The sequence below is a fragment of the Gallus gallus genome, chromosome 3 (assembly GCF_016699485.2).
Source record: "Gallus gallus isolate bGalGal1 chromosome 3, bGalGal1.mat.broiler.GRCg7b, whole genome shotgun sequence".
NCBI lineage: Eukaryota > Metazoa > Chordata > Aves > Galliformes > Phasianidae > Gallus > Gallus gallus.
The window spans coordinates 101,173,869-101,195,853 of NC_052534.1; the positions used below are offsets into that span (position 1 = coordinate 101,173,869).

The following is a 21,985-nucleotide window of genomic DNA, read 5'->3' on the forward strand; positions in this document are numbered from 1 at the left end:
GGGGATGGAGGGCTGGGCTCATCGTTCTCGCTGAAATGATCCGTATAGCTCCGCTCACTTCGCGCTTCGAGCCTCGAGCGAGCGTCTCCAAGGCAGCGTTTGCGAAGAATACGAGGAAAGGCTCACGGGCGATCTGCGAGGCGCACAAACCCGCCTTTGTTTTCAGTTCTAACTCCGGTCGCGCTGTCCGGTAGCCAATTTCGGGGCAGGCGTTGGCCGAACACGCGGCTTATGGCACAGGGCTGCCACCATTCAGTGCCAGCGGGCGGCCCGCTCCTGTGCAGGGCTGCCAGAGCTCATCTCCTTCGACCTCTGGAAGGGGAACAGTTACCTGTGATGGGGAACAGAAAGCACCCCAGCCTCCCACCTCACAGTAGCTTTTGGCATTAATCAGTCACTTCAGCCACTTACCTTTTTGACACTGGAAGAGGCCACGGTGACATCTGCAGAGCCTACAGACAGCAGTGCAGGAGCCGCACCACCACCGTTCAGAGAGAGCTACAAATCCCAACCCCTCTGATTCCATGCGATTTAAAGACCACTTTGGTTTCATGCATTCTTTACAGTTACCTGAAGGGAGGTTGCAATGAGGAGGGCATAGGCCTCTTCGCCCTGGTTACCAACAATAGGACGCTATCTACGGACCTATCAGTCTCACCTCGGTGTTGGGGAAGGTTGGAATGGATAATCTTGGGAGCCATCACGGACCAGTTAAAGGTCAACCAGGGGATGAGGCCCAGTCTGCATGGGTTTACGAATGGTAGATCCTGTCTGACAAACCTGATTTCATTCTATGACAAGGTGACCCGCTTAGTGGATGAGGGAAAGGCTGTCGATGTGGTCTACCTGGACTTCATGAAGGCCTTTGACACTGTCCCCCACAACATCCTCATGGAGAAGCTGGCTGCCCACGGTCTGGATGGGTGTACGCTCTGCTGGGTGAAGCACTGGCTGGATGGCCGGGCCCAAAGAGTTGCGGTCAATGGAGTTGAATCCAGTTGGCAGCTGGTCATGAGGGGTGTCCCCCAGGGCTCGGTACTGGTGCTTCTATTTAACATCAGTGATCTTGATGAGGGGATTGAGTGCACCCCCAGTGAGTTTGCAGACGACACCAAGCTGGGAGGGAGTGTTGATCTGCCTGAGGGGAGAAGGGCAGTACAGAGGGACCTGGATAGACTGGATAGATGGGCCAAGGTTAACGGTATGAGTTTCAATAGGGCCACGTGTCGGATCCTGCATTTTGGTCACAACAATCCCAGGCAACCCTACAGCCTTGGGGAGGAGTGGCTGGAAAACTGCCTGATAGAAAGGGATCTTGGTGTATTGACAGACAGTCAGCTGAATATGAGCCAGCAGTGTGCCCAGGTGGCCAAGAAGGCCAGTGGCATCCTGGCTTGTATCAGGAATGGCGTGGGGAGCAGGACTAGGGAGGTAATCCTGCCCCTATACTCAGCATTGGTGAAGCCTCACCTTGAGTACTGCGTTCAGTTTTGGGCACCTCGATACAGAAGGGGCATGGAGGTGCTGCAACAGGACCAAAGAAAGGCAACAAGGCTTGTGAAGGGCTTGGAGAATATGAACTATGAAGAGAGACTGAAGGAACTGGGGCTGTTTAGCCTGGCAAAAAAGGAGGCTGAGAGGAGACCTTATTGCTCTCTTCCAATATCTGAAAGGTGCTTACAGTGAGAGCGGGGCTGGTCTCTTCTCACTGGTGACAGGTGGTGGGACCAGGGGAAATGGCCTCCAGTTGCACCAGGGGAGGTTTGGGATGGATATCGAGAAAAACTTTTTTACAGAAAGGGTTGTTAAGCACTGGAATAGGCTCCCCAGGGAAGTGGTTGAGTCACCATCCCTGTATGTGTTTAAAAACCATTTGGATATGGTGCTCAGGAACATGATCTAGCAGAGGGTTGTTAGTTAGGGTAGTTTGGTCAGTGTGCGGTTGGATTCAATGATCTATAAGGTCTCTTCCAACCTGAGTGATTGTATGATTTTACCTCAGGTAGCACCATGGGAGGTTCAGATTGGATATTAGGAAGAATTTCTCTGTGGATGGGGTGGTTACACATTGGAGCAGGTTGTTAAATGGAGTCTGCACACCTGGAGGTATTTAAGAGATTTGGACATGGCACAAAGGGAAATGGATTAGTGGTAGGACTCTGCAGGTCAGGCTGATGGTTGGACTTGATGGTCTTGAAGGTCTCTTGAAACTTACGTGACCAATTCTTTCAGCTCTCCTCCAAAAACTCATATTTTAGTGCTTTTCACTCTTAAAGAATCCCCCTCTCTGAAGTTCAACCCACACAGCTCTCACAAACTCAAAAACTGAGCACACTTACAGGATACCGGTGTGCACAGGGTAAGAGGCAGAGTGCAGAACAGCAGCACAGGACATCCATACACTATTGCAGTGCAAGATGCTCTCATGGATGGCATGTTAGGTAGAAATTAAGCAGCCTAGTGCTGATATTTGGGAATGACCAAAGGCATTTTTAAGCAGCAAAGCAACAGAAGGAGGTATTTATTGCAGCTGACTGGAATAACCAACAGCCTGCATGCCCCAGCAGCCTGAATCCTTTTCCTTACTTGAATCACAGATCCCTTTTGTTTGCCATGGTAGGAAGCCATTTTCTGTTCAGATGTATTAAATCAGTACAATGTATTTTTATGTTACCGCAAAGGAGGAAGAATAGAAAGATTTCCATTTCTTCTGTTTAAAAGGAGAACATTACTGAATGTATGGCATATGCCCAACAGCTTTGGACATTTTCCAGTGCAAGTACTGCTTTAGTCCCACTGGATGTCTGTCCTGCTCTTAACACCTGACCGTATCAGGCATCAAATTTGCCCAAAGGTCTGGAAGCTTCAAGTACAATTCCCTTTACTTAGCTTACATAAGTAGCAACCAGACAAACAGAAGGCAATTGAGTAGTTCAACTGCAACCAAGGCTACAATGAAAACTTATATAATGAAGGGAATCCATGCTTTCTATACAGAGGACTTCTGCTGGAGAACATGGATCAACCACTGAACAACACCTTTCTAAGTCAGTCCCATATAGATACAGCTTAGTGAATCCTACCTGCAGGGCACTGAATTAATAATAAATTTTAATAAAATTAAGAAAAAAGAGGCAGACCAATCCAGGCTACTGGTAAACGTTTCATAAAAGATTTATTTAAGTATCATTTATCACAAAGATGAAAATACGTATAAGATTAGGAGCATGCAACCATCATCTACGTTTCTATTTATTCCCTTGCATTGACAGCACATTGTAATACAAGTCCTGTGCCAACCTCGCTTCTTCCTGAAAATACTATGTTTCAGGACATAGGATAAACAAAAATCCCACAGTATGGTAACATATGAGAAAAGTGCAAAGTAAAAAAAAAATTCATGTATATACCACATTCAAACCCCTCCCCCTCCAAAAACTGAATAAAGGCAAACTGTCATCTTGCTGCACAGATTGTCTTTATGATCTACTTTACAAAAAATTAATATAAATTAAGGGCACAGTCCTGCAGACACTTATGTTTGTAGCTAACGTGAACCACAGATGGGCTCAGTTGGTATTAAGAAAAGCCACCGATTAATCACACACAGAAGTTCCTGCAGTACAAGGCCCTAAGGCAATAAAATGTTTAAAAGCATTAAGAACAAAAATTAAAGCAAACAAAAATCACTCCCAGATGAGTTTTGCTTAGTAGGTTTCTATCAAACATTTTTAAACAGTTTGCTCCTAAAGTCCTGAATATTTCTATTACTGAAGCAGTTTTGCAAGATTGAAAGACAAATCCCTTAGGGAGCTGGTACAGGTGTGAATGACCATACAGGGTGCTTCAGGCAGGTATGTAGGGAGGTGGAGGCTCCTTCTCAGGCATCTTCACTGCCATCTCATAAGTTGGCAGAACGTACTAAAGAGAAGACATTTTGAAGAGATTAATGCAGAAGGCTGAGGGAATAAAAAGCCCACAGAGTGAAAATACCTACACATGCCCCGCTGCAATTTATTTCTCTGTTGCAGGCAAATGTAGGAACCTAGTGATGCTTCCAGTGAGCTACTGACAAAGTGAATGACAAAGTGAAAGAGAGCGCACAAGCAGTTTACTGCTGCACTGAACCTGACCCTAGGCCATTAGCTCCACCAGTTTTGCAAGCAGCAGGGAAGGCTTTCATAGGTGCAATCAAAAAAGCTCCCCTCAATTACAAGGAAACCCATCAGATTTCTCACTGTAAAACCCCCATTTATGCAGGTTAGTGTAGTGAGTATCCTTTGTGAGGATAAGACACAAATCTGCCTTAAACAAGTTAAATCAGCTGATGTTAATCCTCCCAGCCTTTGTTCAGATGCAGTGCTTTTCTACTCCAAAGTTAATTTCTGATTCCCTTCACACAGAAAAGAGGCTTTACCTGTGGAGGTGCTTCAAAAGCAGGGTACACTGCTATCTCTGGCAAATTTCTGTTGCTGATGTATTTGTAGCAGTTCCATACACAGTTGATTAGGTACGCCTGAAAGAGGAAAGATTTCTCTTTTTGAAGACCTCATATGTATTAGTTGACTCAAAAACTAGATGCTAGATAACTTTTTACGACAAAAAGGAGCATATGTCAAAGTCAATCAACATATAAATACACACAAGGGACGCTGCTTATTAACAGGCTTAGTCTTGTTTAGCCTTGCTATCACAATGACTCAGGACAGGACGAACCCCACAGATCTTAGCAAAGGAATTCACAATCTAACCAGTTCATCTGTGTGCCTCAGGACTCCTAGTCAAATTGATCCCTAACTGGCTTGTGCTTCTGTGTATCTCAGTCCAAACTTGCTTGCAGGACAAGGACAGGCCAACAGCACAATCCCACTTACCCAAACTCATGTTATTATTTGTCTAACTACATGCAGAAGACTGCATGAACACACAGCCCGAGGCACCAAAGAAAGGACAGCACAGTTAAGCAGCCTGACATTAAGCTAACATCAGCTGCAGAAACACATACCATCAATGCTCTGATGATTGTACTTTAATAATTAATCTTTACACCCCTTGCACTCTGGTTTATTATTCACAGTTAAGATTTTCAAGGTTTTATCTAAGTAACTGGTATGAAATAATCCAATATTATTTCACAAGTATATCTGTAAATATTATTTCCACATATGCAAAAAAAACCCCAGCATCTGGAGTCTTTGTGCATTCCTGCTCCCTACTCAGTAAGGTGCAAATGTCCCACTGCAGGCAGCACACAAATTAATAGGAGACAACAGCACACCACATGTATGATTGAAGTAGTGTTGTAGCTGAACATCCTAACAGCTCAGCAATTGCACTCAAGGTTAATTCAATGTATCTGTATATGTTGAGAGCATATGAACAGAGCAACTCATGAAATGGTCACAAAATTGTAACTTACCTTTAAAATGATAAATAAAGCAAAGAACACCAGAACAATGAACAGAAGACAGCTGGAATCCAGTGAAAGAAGATCATCTTTATAAGGGAAATCCGGCTAGTTAAAAAAAAAATAGGGGGAGGGGGTAGAGAGAAATGGAGGAGATGAGCACAAACAGTGCATATTTACAAATATCAGACGCCCACACTTCACACCAAGTTCATCCAAGTCTTGCCTAAACTACCCTCTCAGAAACAATGAGAAATGCACTCTCCTTTGCTCCTTCTTCATCCTCCCACAGAGCAGAGCTTTTATCCTGCTCCTGTCCCGCAAGAGTGGGTCAGTGCAGAAGAGAGCTACCTGTAAGGAAGCAGCGTACTTCATCTAAGTCATTTCCTCTATCTTGTACTAGTACAGATGTCCATGAAATTTCCTTGTGAGTAACTGCAGCACAGCATTCGTACAGGTCCTTTACTTGAGAGGCCTTTATTGACTTAGTACTAATAACCTCTTATCAGCCCAACCAAATGTTACGTGTGCAGGGCAGAAAGGAGATTGACCCCCAGCTTCAGAAGAAGAGCCAAAACGCACCAAGGAGCTCCTGCAAGATTTCAGACTCTTCTCCCCTGACCACACTAACGAGGCTTCTCCCCAATACTCATTTTTGTTTTGAGACAACTTTTTAAACATCTACTCGCACAGATCAAAACACCAGCCAGAAATAGCTTGTGATCCAAGTCCACCACTGATATACCCTACCCACTGCATCTTTCCACAGTTAAACATAGGCAGCATTAATGAACATTCTACAGCCGTTTCCTCAAAGTCTTGTTGCAAAGTGACAACAACAGGATGTAAAAAAGGAACCCTCAGAACCTCAGGTTCCATCCTATGATGTTGCAGACACTCCATCCATCAGTCCTGCCCTATATCAACCCTTACTCTTCCCTCTCACCCCAACCAAATAAGCGCTGACGTTTCTATTCTGCAGTAGCAAACTTACCACAGAACCACATTATTCAGCTTGCGAAATCTTTACAACCAGAGTGAATTAAGCACAAACAGCTTAAACCAATGTCTCCCTTCAGACACTTCTTTCCTCCCCCTAGCTTTCAATTTAGGGAGCAATTACATCTTCAGTCCTTTCACTTCTGATAAGATCTCATGCTCACAACCACCTTGTCATCCTCTGTGGCTGCTGCAGTCTAAGTTACTCTTTCTTAAGCAGCTGTAAGATCACAGAACCGTTTGACTTGGAAGGGAGCTCTTAAGGCCATCTAGTTCAACCCCCCTGCAATGAACAGGGATGCCTACAGCTCCATCAGTGCTCACAGCCCTGTCCAGCCTGACCCTGAGTGTCTCCAGGGATGGGGCATCCACTACATCCACAGGCAACCTGTGCCAGTGCTTCACTACCCTGACTGTAAGAAAACTTCTTCTACATCTCCCTTCCTTCAGTTTGAAATCACTTACCTTTGTCCTACCACAACAGATCCTGCTAAAAAGTCTGTCCCCTTCTTTCTTACAGCCCCCCTTCAGATAAGGGAAGGTAACTATCAGGTCCTCCCCAGAGCCCTCCCTGTGGAAAATAATTCTGGCTCTTGTAGCACTTACCAAACTAAAGTTCAACTTCAGATGAAAAATAATAATGCAAGCTGGACAAACACTTACCAACTGATCCAAGTAATCCTTGATCCTTGGCAAGTAGGTTAGAGAACTGATTGCAACCAGACAACTGACCACAAAGTCAAAGAGTTGGTAACAGAAAAATGGGATCAGCCAACCTACACGGTGCTAAAGAAGAAAAAAGCCACCCGTAAGATATTCAGTTCAAAATTCAAATAGCAACTTTAAAAATACAGACTGCAAGTATACTTACAGCAATTGCACCGTACACCATCATTGCACTGATTGTGAACATGAGGAGGGAGATGGCAAATAGAACACAGGCATTTTCTGCATTGAAAGAAAACACAACTTAGAGTCAATCATTACTTCACATTACCACACTGACTGGTACAGTCTCCATACATAACCATGATTTCCCTCTCAACTGTTTTATATATACAAACTGGAAGCTGCAGATTTGAGTAACTCAGTCCTCTGCTAAAGGGAAAAGGTCTGGCTCAAGAAAACCAGCTGGCAGTTGGGGAAAAAAGGCTCTGCCTTAATCAAAAGCCTGCATAAAGCTCAGACATACCAATTAGAAAGCTGACATGGTATAGTTGTAATGCAGCATAACAATGCTTATTTGCAATATGTCAGTACTCAAAATATGTGGGTGATTAATTTTACTACTGGAAAGACTTCAAGTGAAGTCAGCACAATGCCGACCTTTCTACTTGAAAATGCTTGGGTTATATAATTTGGTCATTGGCAGCAGGAACAGCACTGCTGCTTAAGTACCAGTAAGGAAAACAGGAAATCGCTGTGTGGAAGGTATCCTATTATTTAGGAGAAAAAGCAGTTGAACAGAAGCCAAATGGTAGCAGAATCCAGGACACCCATGGAAGCTGAATGATAAAGATTCCCCCTGAGCAACATGGTTAGTGATGACAGAAGCACAGCTGCTTTCCATGACTTAGATTATATTCACTCTCCTACAGCAAGCACAGTTGGTATTTTTAAACACAGAAAGAAACCAGCTCGAGCCTATAGATGTTGTAAGCTCCTGTTTTTAGCAAAGCTGAAGCCAAACTCCTGTGGTTCACATGCTTGAAAAGAAATTATCTGCAACTGATCTGAAAGTTACACCACATTTGCATACCTAATTCATTACAAGATAACTACATACACAGATGGCATCAAGGTGGCCCTCCTGTGTTTGATATGCATTATCTTCATCAGAAATTGTGAATAATAAACAAGTGTTATACTCATAGTGACAAAGCCTTAGAATAGAATCCACACAATGTAATTTCGATTGTGCAAGTGGACGAAGCCCATCTGTAGCCACAAAACCTTGTCTGGTCCTTGTTCCTGCTCTCATTTAACTGCTAACACACAAGTTGCAGCTGCAGATGAGAAGTCACGAACAATTAACAAAGACTGAACTGGAACTCTCCGAATCCAGACTTGTGCCATCCTACTCATCTTCACTCCATGCTTGACCTTGCTAAATTTCAGTATTACAGAAGATCTGACATACTAGAAGTGCCACTTCACATATTTCTGCACACTTAAAACAAAAACCAGAATTTAAGTATGTACACAGGATTACACATCATACTGGAGCTAAGAAACTCAGTCACTGAAGACGAGTTTGACAACAATTCCACTTGTAAGCATCATACAGTTGATCTGTAACAACAAGTCAGAAAGTACGTTTAATTTTGCTCATTATGCTTTCTGTTCATTCTGCACATCAAATTTTGAGAGAAACCAAAGATTTCCCTAAAGTACCATATTCTAATTTTCCCACTTAGAAATGTATGGTGCTTCTCTCTCAGTAGACTTGCAAGCCTGTAGACTGTAGAGCTTCTTTCCTTACCTTCAGGAGGACCAACACAAATTCCAAGAGCTTCCTAAAAATAAGTTCTATTTCTGTTTTACTGACCCAACAAGGACAACAAACGTTCATAGAGAAAGCAAAGTACTGACATTCTACGTGTACTGAGTGTTGAAGAAGGCCAAGAAACCCTTAGAAATCCTGCTGTTCATCATGCTTAGGAGTAATATGAAGTAAAAATAATATTCCATTAAACTTTTTATGCTGATAGTAGATCTAAATTACTAATAATTCAAAAGACACTCAAAAAACCCCAAGGAAATCATATTTAAAAGCTGCATGCCTACGTGACAGATACACCATTGTAATGCAAATACACCATGACACTGAATTTTTTTGTTTAATTGCATGGAAGAGCTATGCACCTACCAGCCATTCTCTCAGAAGCATAGTAATTTCCAATGACTTCATACTGGATATTAACAGTTGGCACTACGTTTGGATGAGTCACTTCTACAGTCAACAAGATGCCCATCAGCAAGTTCACCACCTGAAAAAGATCACAGTTACCTGGAAGTTACTTACACTGTAACAGCACCAGTAAGCGTTTCACTCCAGTTAGAAGCAAGCTCTTTGTTTTGCCTATTGTAAAAGGGCAGGAGGGGGACAACAGAGCAACTTAAGAACAAACTACAAGCTAATTTAGTTAAAGCCCTACCCCCCCACCCCCCAAAAAATGCACTGGATGCTTACTAGTTTTAATGAATTCAAAACTAAGCAACTTCGCAAATGAAGAGGATGGAAGGGCTTGTAGTCATTCAAATGACAAACAGATACCAACTGATCAATGCAGATTTGTGAACTGCAGAACCGGAAATAGTTAAAAGAGGCAGGAAGGACAGAGTACAATGAGTAACACGATGAGGCACATTTGGAATGGGTTTTTGCTTCCTACAAAAGCAGAGGTAATTTAATAGGCAAATAAGGTACTGCGCCCTACTCTTCCAAATGCTGCTTCCAATGGTGGGTATAGGCAGTACAAATAGATGTGCAAAGGGGAAAAACTCATGCTACAGCTCACATCCTCAGCTGCAGCTTGCTTCCTGCCCTCCCCGCCCCTCCAAGCTACCAATTTATACAAGCTATGGAGAATTGGCCCTCTCCTACTTAGAACAGTTATTAAAACCTCCTCAAGTCTTATCAGGCAGGCTAAGCAAACAAACAGTGAAAGCTGAAGAAATCCTGCACAAAGGCTGAACTCCAAAATCCATAAGCATTCAGCATCTGGCTATATGCTTGCCAGTACTCCTCCTTACTGTCAAAGGCTGCTTCTGCTCCTCTGTTTTGGTACATACCAGAAATGCTTTCAGTAAGACTCAAAGAATCAAAAGTAGATTAAAACTCTGGAAAATTGCCTTCACAGCATTTATAGGCTGGTCAGGATTTACAGGGCATAGTTTTGGTTACTACTACCTGGACAGATAGGCCAAAGAAAAAGGTTTCCTACTAGAAACCTTCACAGTAGTATTTCCAAGCCGCAGCCATTCTGCAATCAGTATTCAGCACCATTACCACCAGCTGCAGGATCTTTTACAATTAGCCTCCAAAAGAGGCAAGGAGGAAGGAAAAAAAACACATTAAAGAAACCTCCACACGCTGCCTTGCAGTTTCTCCTAAGATTATTTACCAGAGTCCTTCTATTACAGGCATTGTTCCAAGAGCCTGTGATAGTAACAACGGCACATCTAAGCACAGATATGGAAGCATTACGCAAGGAAAACAGTTTGTCAACATTTAAATGGGGTTTTAGTTTTTAAGGTTTAGAGATTATCACTTACACAAAAAGACCCTTTCAGTGAAAGGTGACAGTTCTGTAAAGTACTAACGTGGCATCGTGTATTAGATGAACTTATTAGGAATTCCAGGTACTCGTACCCTTGGTTTTATGCCTTAGAAATAGCAGCTAACAGTAACTGGCACTGAGTTTGCCCACCAGTATATTCAGTCTCAAAGTACACTGATGTTTCTCCTCACAAGAGTTTGCCCTATGGGAGACCTACTCATCTGCCACTTGCTTGAATGCTTTTATTCTGTTCCACCATCTTTGAAGGTATACGACGTGATCTTTTCTCACCACTCATTTCCTCCATCTCTATTCTGCCTTTCTGCTCTCAATGCATTTTCAAGCTTTTTATTTCCTTCCTCTCTGTGAATGAATCAGAGATATCAACCTATGTTTTGGAAAACAACTTCGTTGGCTGTACTTATTCTTATAAGCTCATGTCAAGACTGGATATCTGCTTGCTGAAACATTATTTTCTACTTCATAAAACACAACAAGACTTGTTCAGTCATAGCCCATTCACTTACTGTTTATACACCGTCACCATTTTAACTCCAATAGTGATTAAGTTCAGACTAAAAGACAGTATTACTTCATTGCTGAGTTTAACTGCTGCGATAGGCTATCTGTCTGCAGATAAGGGCCAAGCAGCACTTGCATTAACAAGGAAGCACAGAAGAAATTTTAGCTGCCAGTTCCGTCTTTGAAATCATAAGCTTTAATGCCTTTCTATTGCACTCACGCAGTCCTACAACTGCCACCGTTTCGGTTTTCTTTCTACCCATGGTCCTAATTTAGCATAAATGATTATCATAGAATCACAGAATGGCCTGGGTTGAAAAGGACCACAGTGATCATCGAGTTTCAACCCCTCTGCTGTGTGCAGGGTTGCCAATCCTTAGTGACATCACTAGCTAAGAAACACGGTTCAGAGTATCAAAGCTCAGCCAGAATGGCGTGCAAGGAAAGTGGGTTGGCTTTTGAATGCCCCTAATTTGCTATGTGAATAGCGTTGGTTTGATCCTCCTTCCCCTACTCCCTCCAGCCTGGATCAGAGTAAAAACCAAACACCTCTGCCAATTAATACGGCAGGGCTTCCACTGCTCCACTGTTGTTCCATGTGAATCGTATCATAGCACTGAGCAATTTGTCATATACTACATATGGATTTATATTAAGTTACAAACAACTCCAAATAAGGTATCCTTTCAAGCCAGAGCCTGTATTTAAGCTGCAGCCATTCTTCTTCCACACAAGCCTGATAACAGCAAAACCACAAGGCTCATTTCAGCTCCACAGTCAATGCAAACAACAGCAAGAGCACAGCTTGGATTGCAAGGCGTCTTCCAAGTTTTAACAGAACCTACTTACCACAAATAAAATGTATTTTCACAAACGTACTGCATGCAATCTTAAGATTTAAAGGAATAAACCACCAACCCTGACAAGCCAGCTGACAGTGGATGGTGCGCCCCTCAGATCCCATGCCCTCAGGGCAGGTAGCAACAGGATGAGAGGAAATGGCTCTAAACTTGAAGAGGGCAGATTTAGACTAGATATCAGGAAGAAACTCTTTACTGTGAGGTGAGACACTGGAACAGGTTGCCCAGAGAAGCTGTGGATGCCCCCTCCCTGGAAGCATTCCAGGCCAGGCTGGATGGGGCTGTGAGCAACCCGGTCTAGGGGGAGGTGTCCCTGCCTGTAGGAGGGGGTTAGAACTAAATGAGCTTAAAGGTCCCTTCCAACCCAAACCATTCTATGATTCTATGACCCCAGCCATCCCTTCCCAGGCTTTTTATGTAGGAAGTCAAAATTATTCAAATTCTTACTCAAAAGAAGGTTCCATTAAGATTAATAAAAACAAACTTAGGTTTGTAGAGTTTTATACTGGGCAGTAAGAGAAGCATATTTCACTCTTAAAGCTGGGATAACTAAGCTTAACAGAAGTTTGGCATCATTCATATAAAAATTTAAGAAAATCCAGTAGCTGGCATTATAATAAATGACCTTCTCCTTCAACCAGGTAACAAACTGAGGTTGCACAAGGAGATCTCCAGAGATCCCTTCCAACCTCAACCATTCTGAGATTCCACACACACAAACATCAGCTCCCTGTATGATCAGAACTCAAGAGACTGAACTGTAATGAGCATTAGCTTTTTAATTACTGAGCTCTTATCTCCACTGCATGTATTTAATGGCTAATCACGCACTGCTTTGCATCTCTGGAGGCCTAAACATGAAAGGTAGGTTTCCCCAAGCGCTCTGAGCGCTTAGAAGACTTCGAAACAATTCCTGCTTGCAATCTGCTTACATGGGCAGGGAAATAAACAGAAGCTGCCTTGCACAACTACACTTCCCCAGCTTTCTCTTACTTTCCCAGTACTTTAACATATCCTTGAAGAAACAGAATGAGGTAGTTTCTTGGCAGTGCTTTTCTGTGTGTCTGGGGGGTTTTGTGCGTTTTAGTTGTGCTTTTTTCTTTTCCTGATCTACTGAGAAAAGCAGATTTTGAACAGGGTATTCCAGAGCTTCCAGCACTATTATAGTCCTTTGCTTTTGGAAGTTGTGCTCGGCGCAGAACCATCTCCAGAGATACTCCTGACATTCCTGTTAACCAGTAGCAGTCGCATCATTTTGATTCCATTGCTGAAACTTTCTGCCAGAATGAAAGAGCCGCTCCCTCCCAAACAATGCTATTCCTTTCAGGCTGTTTATTGAACTCTGATCCGATTTTGCCAATGCAGTGTTCATGTTTCCGGCCTCTGGAAAGCACTGTGCCTAATAAGAAAGTTTACAGGAAGAAAAAAAAACTTCAAAGCCACATGTTTGCAATTACGAAGCTGGGAATAGGAGGTTTTCTTTCCTTCCTACGCAGGATAGCGGTGAGCACTGTAGAATAATTAAGCTAAACGAGTCCTGAAAATTAAGCACAGTCCTCTAGAAATGGTCCGAACTCAGCCTGTCACAAGAACAGCTCATCTGTTTATCAGAGCAGCAGCAGCAAGCAGACAGCAGAGTGCTTAGAGGAGAGTGTGACACGGCACCAAGAGCAGACATTTTAGAAGACAACGCCGCTGCTCTCCACAGACTGACAGAAGTACACCTTAAGGTCAGTAATACACATCTGGTTTAATGAGGTGAGTTCATTTGATACGAGATTTTAAAGTACTCATATAAGCAAAAGACAGGAAAAAAAATGCCTGAAGCGTTACGTAAGAACCACACATACGTATTAAAAGGCCAAAACTCTTATCTTACCAAAACATCTGGAGGAGATTGCTACAGGACTCCATTTTATAGTTGGTATCAAATTCCTCCAGGAGTGCACAGCACAAGAGCGGCATAGCCACTAAATGCAGGCTGGCCAAGGCCTCAGCAACACCAACCTGTGGTAGGACTATGTATTCTATCCCCCCCCCCCCACGGTGCTACCTGCCTCCCAGGAAACAGAACATGAAGTTACCCCTTCCCGTCCCACCGTAACTTACAAGTAGGTCATTAAATTGATTTAGAAACATTTATTTCAGGCACTAGCTTGCAAGATTGAAATTAATGATTATTATAAATGAATGGTTTACTCATTAAAATGTCTGAACAACCTTAACAGCCTTAGCTCATATATGAGTTTATTTTTATTTATTTATTTTTTAAGGAAAAGTTTGTCAACAGAAAGATTAGTTTTATTTTCACTGTCCGAATTGTAGTTAGATGCCATCATGGCTAAATAACAATTATATTTTCATTTAAAGCACCGGGCAAGGCAAACCACCTAAGAATTCACATGAAGACCCTATTTCAGCTCAGACAGCAAACAGGTGGCAGTTACCACCTTTTCTCAGCTGGCATCTCAGAAGAAACCAAAAGAAATGTTTTGTTGGGAACCCACCGAATTCTTTGAAAACACAGCAACCAAGCCTTCAGTGGCACCCAGCTACCTAGAATTCAACTCTATTTTTTCCTCTAATAGCCTGCAGCCACCGAAACCACTGCAGCCACACGAGACCGCAGGACACTTCACCTGTCACCATGCCACAGGCTTTCCCAAGTCTGTAAACACTACGGTATATCCATAGATTTAGAGAGGAGGAAGAGGCGTTGCAACCGCCAGCCAAGAAGAAATAGCAGCTCAGAAACACAGGAAAAAGCTGAGTGCTACCAGGCCTGGCAAAACAGAAAGCAGAACCACGTCCTCTGAGATGCAGGCTTTCTCAATACTCCTGCTACCAGGAAGCAAAAGCGTGGAATGCAGTCAGATACATTTGATTCATAAGAAGATGAGCAACTCCTTACTGTTAAAGGTTTACACTTATACTTGACACAGCAGATTGATCAACTTCCAGAAGTTTTGCAGTGTTTCACAACAACTTACACCTTCAATAGTGCAAGGAACTTTGTTTTCTATTTCATATGAACTAATATTACAGCAAAATCAGTGCCAGATCACCTTTCCTATTCTTTTTTGGAAAACAATACAGTATTCCTTTCCTAGAGTTCTGCTGCATTTCTCACACCCTGCTCCACTTCCTCTGATCATTCTATCATTTACCAGAACACTATAGCTGAAAGGGGGAAAAAAAAGGAACAGGCATCTCAATACTCATTAGAGAAACCATGAACTCGTTAAACTTCAATCCCCACCTACTTCTGCTTCTGTAGAATCACTTTCTCTGCGCACCACGGTGTAAGAACTCACTGTTTTCGTTTTTACCATCAGGAGAAGGGTAAAGGAGCATACAGTTTGGTTACAGCTCCAGGAGAATAGAAAAGCTGTGGTGCAACCTGCTTACATCACCCTCACATTTTTACTGCCCACGAGGGTAAGAGGAAGGAAAGAAGAGGAAAGAAACTGAATAAAAGGGAACTTGTTTGCTCTGTGCCTTAACTCATGGGCAGCGTTCTCACGCATTTCTTTCTTCCCTGCTTTAGTTCAAAAACTTCAGCTTAACCACCGCAGCTCTCTCAGTGAAGAGGCACTCACCTGCCAGAAAACAGAAGCACTGGGGAAAATAACCCTGACTCTATGGATCCTCAACAGCTGTGCTGAGAGCAGAGGGCAAAGGACAGCCAACTTCCCTTCGCACAAAGCTGCTCAACATTCACACAGCACCTGCCTGTTGCAGACCCCCACCTTCCTCTCAAAGGCTACACGCTACATGAAAGCACATCTCTTATCGCTTTATTCCCCACATACCCCGAATTCCACCTTCCTCCAACTCCTCCTTGCCAAGAACACGCTCGGCACTGACCGAAACACCTCTAACTCCCTAAACTAAGGAGGGGAAGAGGAACGGTAACAACCACCCTCAGCTGCCACGACCTTCAGCTCTACACTGCACTTTGTTTTCCTCACAACAGTGAGGGACGTCGAATGTTAGGCAACACCGAGAGGGCTAAATCACCTCGGGAAGCCCGAGCTGCTTCTCGCACACGAGACGCAGACAACGAGACGCTCACAAGGGACGACCGCGACCACACCGCGTCCCGACCCCACGCGGCGCCCCCCGCGCAGGGCGCATGCGCGCTGCCCACCCTTCGCCCACCGCCGGGCAACGGCCAGAGCCCCACGCATGCGCGCTGCACGCTGCGCACAACCGGAACCGCCGCCGCCACCACCACCCCCTCAGCCGACCCCCGCGCCAGCTACTCACCATGTACCAGGTCCCCAAAATTATGGTGCCGGTCCGCACATGGCAGCAACCACAACAGCGAGTACTGTAAAAACGGTCGCGGCTTCGCTTGAACGTCATACTGGCAGCTGCTCCGCCGCACTCCCTCCGCCGGCCGCCTTCCTCCGGCCTCGCCGCTCGCCGTCTCCCAGCACTTCCCCTCAGCTGAGGGCCGTAAAACCCCCGCTCTCGCGTCACCGCCGTTCTGGCCAATCGGATGTCGACAGCGGGGGCGCGAAGGGGTGTGCTCGAGGGAGGGCCTACGGGTTGCCGCGGCAACAGCGGATTGGCAGCGCCGCGGGCCAATCGCAGTGCCCTAAGTGCAACGCCCTGCCGTTCACCTGCTTGGCGGCGGGGTGGGGCTCACCTGAGGCGAGGTGCGGTAGGGGCTGTCCGGCGTCCGCCATCTTGGGGAGGAGCTGCCCGCCCTCACCTCAGCGCTGAGGCAGCCTGCCGTGGCGGTGGGTGCTGTGTTGTCTGTGGCTGGTGCTTGGGGCGCTTCCTCCTGAGGACCAGCGGGGACAGCCATAAAACATTACGAAGAAAATTTTGCAGACAGCCCTTTGTTATAGAGGGAAAGCGAAGTCACTTCAGCGGACCTCAAAGCACCCAAATCCCACACATTCTACTGAAATTCAGCTAGTGTTGTTGCAAGTCTAATTCACTTAAACCCTTTTGCTGCTCTTTTAGAGCAAATCCTCGGTATTAATATTGTGCATTACGTGGTGAGAGGATGCATGAGCACAGTGTGAATGGAAGAGTTGAGCTTGAGTTCACACATGCTTTAATTTTTTATGAGTCCCACATCCCTGTTCCTCGGTGGTGACAACCCTGCTAGTCCCACTGAAAGCTGCAGGTGCTACCAAATGCATGTGTTAATTAGAAGTAATGTATGTAAATTCTGAGTGCTGCATGTGTATGTGTGAGAGATAAGGAGTGCTCCTGTTCCCATAGAGAGGGGCACCCGTAACCTTCCCCTGACCCGAGCACAGCCGCGGGTTTGCAGACCTGCTCTGTTGATACAGATACGTACACGGTTTATTTTAACCTTAGTGCAGCTGCAAGTATTTCCTTCTTGGCTGTATACAACTGTTTGGAGACACTCGTAGAACATAAATATTTGCTGTGTGTATATACACCAAGACGTATGTTATCTGTCAGTATTAATACTGGTTGCTCGTTCTGAACAATGAGAAGGTAACAAGGGTGACTAGTTCTCCCGTTGATACATTCCAGATCCTACAATTAACACGTTTTATTGTTTGAGCTACTTAGTCTATTTTTAAACATGAACTGTTGCTGAGTTGTTTGAAATGATTTACTTAAAGGCTTTAGAACTGACCTTTTTTTATTTTAAATCCCCCATGTTCCATAATCGGTGTTTTTCTTCCTTAGGGCACATTTCATTTTTGAATAAACATGTTGTAAGTGCTGCTAAGACTGTTCTAATGATCCTGTTATAAACTATTGTTTGTTTCTTTAGTGCTCCTAATGTTCCCCGTGCACAGATGCTTAATTATCAACAGACTGACTTAACGTAACAAAACTGGACTGATTTTAATCAATATACATGTAAGTATGTAAATAAATATAAAAAGAATGTGCATTTTGTTGGAATCAGTCATCTAAAAAATCTGTTTGCTCACAGATGGCATGTTGGGAAGCCTAAGCCAACTGTTTCTGCAACATTCACAACTGATTCCACTGTTCCTGCAGAGCAGAGAGGCTCTCCCTCCCATAGGTCTCTCCATACGTGAGAGAGGACTTCAAAGGATGAGAATGGGTCAGAAGAGTTTCTTGCTTGAGTTAGGTCATCCACTTGGAAGCACCCACATCCCACTCCCAATTTAAAGAAGTGTGATGGTTTGTGAGGGCAAGTTCTTGAATGAAGATCTTCCACAGCTGGAAACTTTGCTTTTGCTATTCTTGCTGGCAGCTCTCGTGTCAGGCTCAGATCTTCAGGGCTATTTTCATGAGATGAAAGAAATCTTAATTAAGTGTTCATATCTTTGTCAGCCAGACTCGGAATGAGAACTGATGCATTTCCCATGAGCTTCACCACTTGTTATACTCTGCAGACAACAAAGATACTGAGAGGAATAATGTGAATGTAATTTAACATCGCAAAGCAGCTTTCCACAGCTGGATAGGTTGATGTGGAACTGTTGAGTGGGGAAAAAAAAATCTCTCTATTATCTCCTCCCCTCACAAGAAAAAAAAAAAAAAAAAAGAGCATTTAGAGAATGATTGCATTGTTTCCTGTAAAATGGAGAAGAGAGGATAGGTTAATAACTTCAGTCCTACTCCCTGTGAAAGATACCAGTTTCTCCATGCCACAGGCAGTCCAGACGACCTCAGGGAAGACACTTCCTTCTCTTTGAGCCTTAATTCTCTTCTTTTGCTAGTTCAAAGAAGATTTGTGAGCCAAAATGTAGTAATAATTCTGAAGGGCTCAGCTCAGCTTGCAGTCATGAATATCAATATCAATATCAAGAGAGACAGAAAGATCTTTTCTTCCCAAATAGCAAAAAGACTTGGCACAGTGGGAGCAAATTGTCCACTTCTTACAACAGTAAGAGTAGAAGGCCCAAGACATACCAGCTAGTGATAAGCAGCTCCAAAGGATTCCAGTTCCCTTACAAGCACGGTGCTTAACTCCTTCCCTCCATACATGCTGAGAGGGAAGGAGTGTTGAGATCATGGTGTTACCCTCATCACCTCATTACCCAGGCTGGTTAAGTGTTCAAAGTCTACGTCTAGACAGAAAATTTTAATTCTGTCTTGAGAGTGCATGGCAATGTTTTGCCAAACATAAAGTATTGTTTTTGAATAATCATATTCATTTCGTTCTGTTTGAATATAATCATACTCAATATAATAGCCAGCAGGACAGCTAGGGTCATGTAAATAAGGCACCAGGTTGCATTCTCCTTCCTGCTCCTCTGTGATTCATTTTCTTCAAAAAAAAAAGAGTCCAATGCCTGTAAGGTGCCAACACAGTACAGCACGGAGACTGTTCTATGCAGATTTTTGAGATTCCATTTTGTTCCATCTTTTGTTCCATTCTCAATCTACCCATGGTTAAAAGATGTGTAGAGTTATACCGTAGCCATTATTTCTTGACTGCCGTGCACTGAGTTATTGTTAGGCTGCGTATGAAAAATGAAGTGCTGTTCTCCTCCAGCGTTTTCTGTGCGTGTTTGAATAAGGGAAAACCTGCACACCATGGTCTGGTAATCTTACGTAGCCTCCATGGGCATGGTTCATACCACTTTATAATGAAAACACTGTGCTGTTTGGGGCTGGGGAAACTGAGGAACAGTGAGATGAAGTGATGTCACCGATACCACAAAGGCTGGTGAAAGTGATAGGAGCAACAAGCAAGTCTCCTGTCCTGTGGATGTGAAAATACCTGGGCTGAGAGCATGGATTGGCTTTTTGCTTCCTTAAAGATGATACGAGGGTATTGGAATAAAAGCAAAGCGTTGACATGAGGAAAAAAACAACCTGAAATATATTAGGTGGGAGAAAAACTTTCCTGATCGTGACTCACACAGTGAAATCCTGGGTATCCTGACATCAGCACTACCAAATGTTACCACCCTTCTTCTCCAAGATGGGTTCTGCTAGAAGAAAACAGACAAATCCAAGCATTCCGTGATTTCTTGTAGAAGAGAGAAGAATGTATCACAATGAGTTTTGTGGTTACTGGATTTTACTTTATTGAACTAAACAACATCACTTTTGGATCTCTAAAGTAACGTTCCAACCATCTCTACTTTTTGTTTCAGTTGATTGCTGTTAACAATATGAATTATCTGTTACTACAGATACGTTCCAAACCTTTTAACTTCTAACAGATGGTTCAGAAAGTCAGGGCTAGAAAAGCAGCTAAAATATGACAGCATGATGTAAAACTTTTATTAACACAAGCGTGTTTCTGGGTTACTTGTACTCTCGGGCTTTCTTAATATCAATAACTAAAAAAAGTTGCCATATTCATTTGCGGAATCAGTTTGCTAACCCAGAAGAGTGATAGTTCATTTAAATCAGCCTTCATACAGCTGAGGAGAAATAAAAATGTCTGAAAATAACCTACAGCGTTTTCCTCAATCTAGACCTGTACTTGCAAGTTCAGATATCTCAGTGGTTTCCCATGTCAAGAAATGAGCACTGGCTCTCTCTGCAAATGGGGCATGTCCTTTACTTACTGGCAGTCCCCTTCTCCCAGCCCTGAGCCCAGACGTGCCTCTCTGTGGGTGTTGGAAGGATGGAGAGGTGCCTGGGAATCTGCATGCTCTCTGCTCACAGAAGGAGGAAGCATTACATGGTGGTTTGTTGCTTTTTTAGCACTGCCTCTCCGAATTGCTTTCCAGTTTGGGACTGTGGGAAAGAGTTCCAGGAGTAGAGTGGCAGGCAGCTGATGCACTCAGAAGTGCCCGATGAAGCCCTTCGTGTCACTGTGGCTTACAGTGCTCAGAACCGCCGCCAAAGGACAATAGTGCACATGGGCAGAAATCAAAGTATGACATAAATTTGTGAAGTTTCTAGTAGTTTTTAATGGGGCAGTCCAAGGGTCAGTTACTGTTACAGTGCCATTTTCCTGAGGAGACACAGGGAGTTTATTTCGGAGCCCAATGGCACTGCAGTGACCTTCAGCAGGGAAGGACACTTCTGTCACAGATAGGAACATCTGCAGAGCAGAATGTCAGGGGTGGCACATGCTGGAAAGTTCTGTTTACCTTGAAAAGACCCCTGAGTCCAAGTCAGTACTATCACAGAAGGACAAGACTTCCCATATCTGATCTTTGTAGACTGTAACTTTAGCCCTCTCTCTTCACAAAGAGTTATTTTGGCATTATACAGCAAGCCTTTGTTGTTAGCATAACAAATAAATTATTTTCTGCCAAGGAATTAACATGTCTACCTGATACTCAGCTCATGCAGATGTGTCAGCTGTGCTCCTGATATGCAGATTAGGTGGTGGGCGGAACCTCGATAATTAAAGATAACTACAGTTATCAATTACAGACAATTATGGCACAGCGGTTGCCCCACTTAACCCTGACTGTGTTACACCATAGTTTGAGTGTGAAGCAAAGCTTTAGAATCTGTCTGCAGCCTGCTTGTGAGTAAACACAGCTTTGTAGGTCAGAAGTTCATCACATCAACCACAGCTTCATGCTTGAGATACCATCTCATGGCCTCATCATTAGGGATATAGCCATCTTCTAAAAGCTTCCCACAAGAAAGAGTATCATTGCAAAAATAGAGCAGACCGAGTTTAAGGGAAAGTTGAAACTTAAAGTAGCATACTTCATAGTTTGCAGCTGCTGCCGTAACAGTTAATCGTATGCTCCCAAACAGACTGTAGATGTTCTCCCTGCCACACTCCACCCACTTCCCACGCTGTGGCTGCCCCAGAGGCCGGATTGCTGGTTGCTGGGCCACCCGCAGGTGCAGGGAGAGCACCTGGCTGTTAGTACAGCTTATGCCACTTAAGCAACAGATAAATCACTCAGGGAGCAGGCAAAGGGAGCCAGCTGGTTCTGGCCTGTGAACCAGGGCACCATTGTAGTCCAACTGGCAATTAGACTACACTAGGTTAATGAAGGACTAAAGAGGCT

General features: G+C 43.9%; 1 protein-coding gene and 1 long non-coding RNA gene across 3 annotated transcripts; one reads left to right on the forward strand and one right to left on the reverse strand.

Annotated features, from left to right (window-relative positions):
- Positions 1-3,150: 3,150 nt before the first annotated feature.
- Positions 3,151-16,508, reverse strand: LAPTM4A (lysosomal protein transmembrane 4 alpha). Of its 2 annotated transcripts, none has more exons than NM_001031092.2 (7): positions 16,341-16,508; positions 9,276-9,396; positions 7,278-7,354; positions 7,070-7,192; positions 5,420-5,515; positions 4,418-4,516; positions 3,151-3,921 (listed from the first exon to the last, which is right to left on the reverse strand). In NM_001031092.2, exons 1-7 carry the CDS (start codon positions 16,437-16,439, stop codon positions 3,847-3,849), a joined length of 690 nt encoding a protein of 229 aa, NP_001026263.2. In that variant the 5' UTR covers positions 16,440-16,508; the 3' UTR covers positions 3,151-3,846. The 2 variants fall into 2 exon arrangements, with proteins under 2 accessions (NP_001026263.2, XP_046794903.1); XM_046938947.1 differs by lacking the exon at positions 16,341-16,508 and adding an exon at positions 15,335-16,199.
- On the forward strand, positions 13,699-21,262 carry LOC101748134. Its single transcript, XR_210531.5, has 3 exons — positions 13,699-13,801; positions 14,442-17,930; positions 18,007-21,262. It is a non-coding gene; the product is annotated as an uncharacterized LOC101748134 (long non-coding RNA).
- The last annotated feature ends 723 nt before the right edge of the window (positions 21,263-21,985 follow it).

Bases quoted from the DNA above. Each gene is read 5' to 3' on its own strand.
- LAPTM4A (NM_001031092.2), bottom strand. From the start codon at position 16,439: ATGACGTTCAAGCGAAGCCGCGACCGTTTTTACAGTACTCGCTGTTGT. The intron at 7,355-9,275 runs GTAGGTGCATAG...CTTTCAATGCAG, and splicing joins TGCTTCTGAGAGAATGGCTG to AAAATGCCTGTGTTCTATTT. The intron at 4,517-5,419 runs GTAAGTTACAAT...TTCCTCTTTCAG, and splicing joins CTTTATTTATCATTTTAAAG to GCGTACCTAATCAACTGTGT.